This window comes from Dipodomys spectabilis, unplaced genomic scaffold, assembly GCF_019054845.1.
Source record: "Dipodomys spectabilis isolate Male_0828 unplaced genomic scaffold, ASM1905484v1 ptg000105l, whole genome shotgun sequence".
Lineage (NCBI taxonomy): Eukaryota > Metazoa > Chordata > Mammalia > Rodentia > Heteromyidae > Dipodomys > Dipodomys spectabilis.
Window position 1 is genome coordinate 1,286,103 of NW_024870782.1, and position 1,681 is coordinate 1,287,783.

General features: G+C 43.2%; 1 protein-coding gene across 1 annotated transcript; it reads left to right on the top strand.

The window, feature by feature from the left end:
• Positions 1–755: 755 nt before the first annotated feature.
• LOC122114060 (tRNA-specific adenosine deaminase 2-like) lies at positions 756–1,355 on the top strand. The gene has a single exon (XM_042687163.1). The coding sequence runs from the start codon at positions 783–785 to the stop codon at positions 1,281–1,283; it is 501 nt and encodes a 166-aa protein (XP_042543097.1). The 5' UTR covers positions 756–782; the 3' UTR covers positions 1,284–1,355.
• The last annotated feature ends 326 nt before the right edge of the window (positions 1,356–1,681 follow it).

Consider the following 1,681-nt stretch of genomic DNA (forward strand, 5'->3'; position numbering starts at 1 on the left):
TCTTTGAGTAGTTTCTGCACTCTCACGAGATTCCAGTATTAATCTTTGGTTTGCCTCTCTCTCTCCCTATCATGCTCACACTGAGTCCTTTGCAGGTTTTCAATCTTTTCATTCACCATTTTTACCAGTATTGTTTGTACAGATTTTTGGGAACTGTCCTCTGGATTATTCACTAACTATTCTGTCAACTGTTTATCATGAGTGGGAGTCCAGATACCTGGACTTGCCACTTTTCTTCTGTTTTTCTGGCTTTTTCTGCTCATTTGGTATGAAAGTAACACTAATTTTGTGCTAGAACATAATTTTAAGGCAAGCATCAACCAAAGTTTGGTAGTTGCACAGTCAAAAGGCTATAGACGCAATCTAGTTCAACAGATACAATCTATTCAACATCAAACAACTATGGATTAATGGGATAAGAATAGCAAAGAAAAAAATTGGCAAACCAGAAATTATTAGATGTAGGGAGAAATGTGGGGAAAAATAGAATTATAGGGTGGTGGCGAGGTAAGATGAGAGTGAATTTAACCAAGGCCTAATCTCAGAGAGGGAAATGGATTGGACAGAATGATAGGAGAGACATTAAGAAAAAAAAAACCAGAAAATATAGAAAAACAAAAATTTAAATTTAAAAAGATAAATACTTGGTTCCCGGCCCGGAAGGCCTGCGAGTCAGAGCTGTGCGTTAACCCGGCTGGATGGAGGCAGAGGCGTTGGCCGCATCCATGCCAGCCCCGGGCGTCTCGACCGCCGTGTCTTTGGCCCTGGAGACGGCACGGTGGATGGAGGAAGCGATGCGCATGGCCAAAGACGCCCTTGAAAATACCGAAGTCCCTGTTGGCTGTCTTATGGTCTACAACAATGAAATCGTGGGGAAGGGAAGAAATGAAGTGAATCAAACCAAAAATGCTACTCGACATGCAGAAATGGTGGCCATTGATCAAGTCCTAGATTGGTGTCAACGAAATGGCCAGAGTCCTTCTGCTGTGTTTGAACGTACCGTGTTGTATGTCACTGTGGAACCCTGCATTATGTGTGCAGCTGCTCCCGGCCTGATGAAAATCCCGCTGGTCGTCTACGGCTGTCAGAATGAACGATTTGGTGGCTGTGGCTCCGTTCTAAATGTTGCCTCTTCTGACTTACCAAATACGGGAAAACCATTTCAGTGCATCCCTGGATATCGGGCTGAGGAAGCTGTGGAACTGTTAAAGGCCTTCTACAAGCAAGAAAATCCTTATGCACCAAAATCAAAAGTTCGGAAGAAGGAATTTCAGAAATCCTGAACTTGTAATGAAAGACGAAAGCCCCATGGTGACCTGGATGGAATCCCCAGCCTGAAAAGCTGCTGGCATGGAGGGAGCATATATTATGTGTTGTTTGTTATTCTCCGGGAAGACGGAGAATAACATTTGCACTCTTAAGGGAACAAATTAGTGCTTCTTAAAAGGCTGACAATTGTAAACAACTATTAGCTTCTCCACAGCTGAAAGAACATTTTTATGAAGGGGGGGAAAAACTAAAGTTTGAAGTTTTAGGAATTAGCAAACAGTACATGTCTTTAAGCCACAGCTTCAATCCATTCCAGCTGAGTGCAGGCTGGGATTTCAGTGTCCATCCACACCCCATCACCTGCACTCATTTGGAATAGAAAGCCATGGTCACGTGTGTCCTTTACAACTGG

Bases quoted from the DNA above. Each gene is read 5' to 3' on its own strand.
- LOC122114060 (XM_042687163.1), top strand. From the start codon at position 783: ATGGAGGAAGCGATGCGCATGGCCAAAGACGCCCTTGAAAATACCGAA.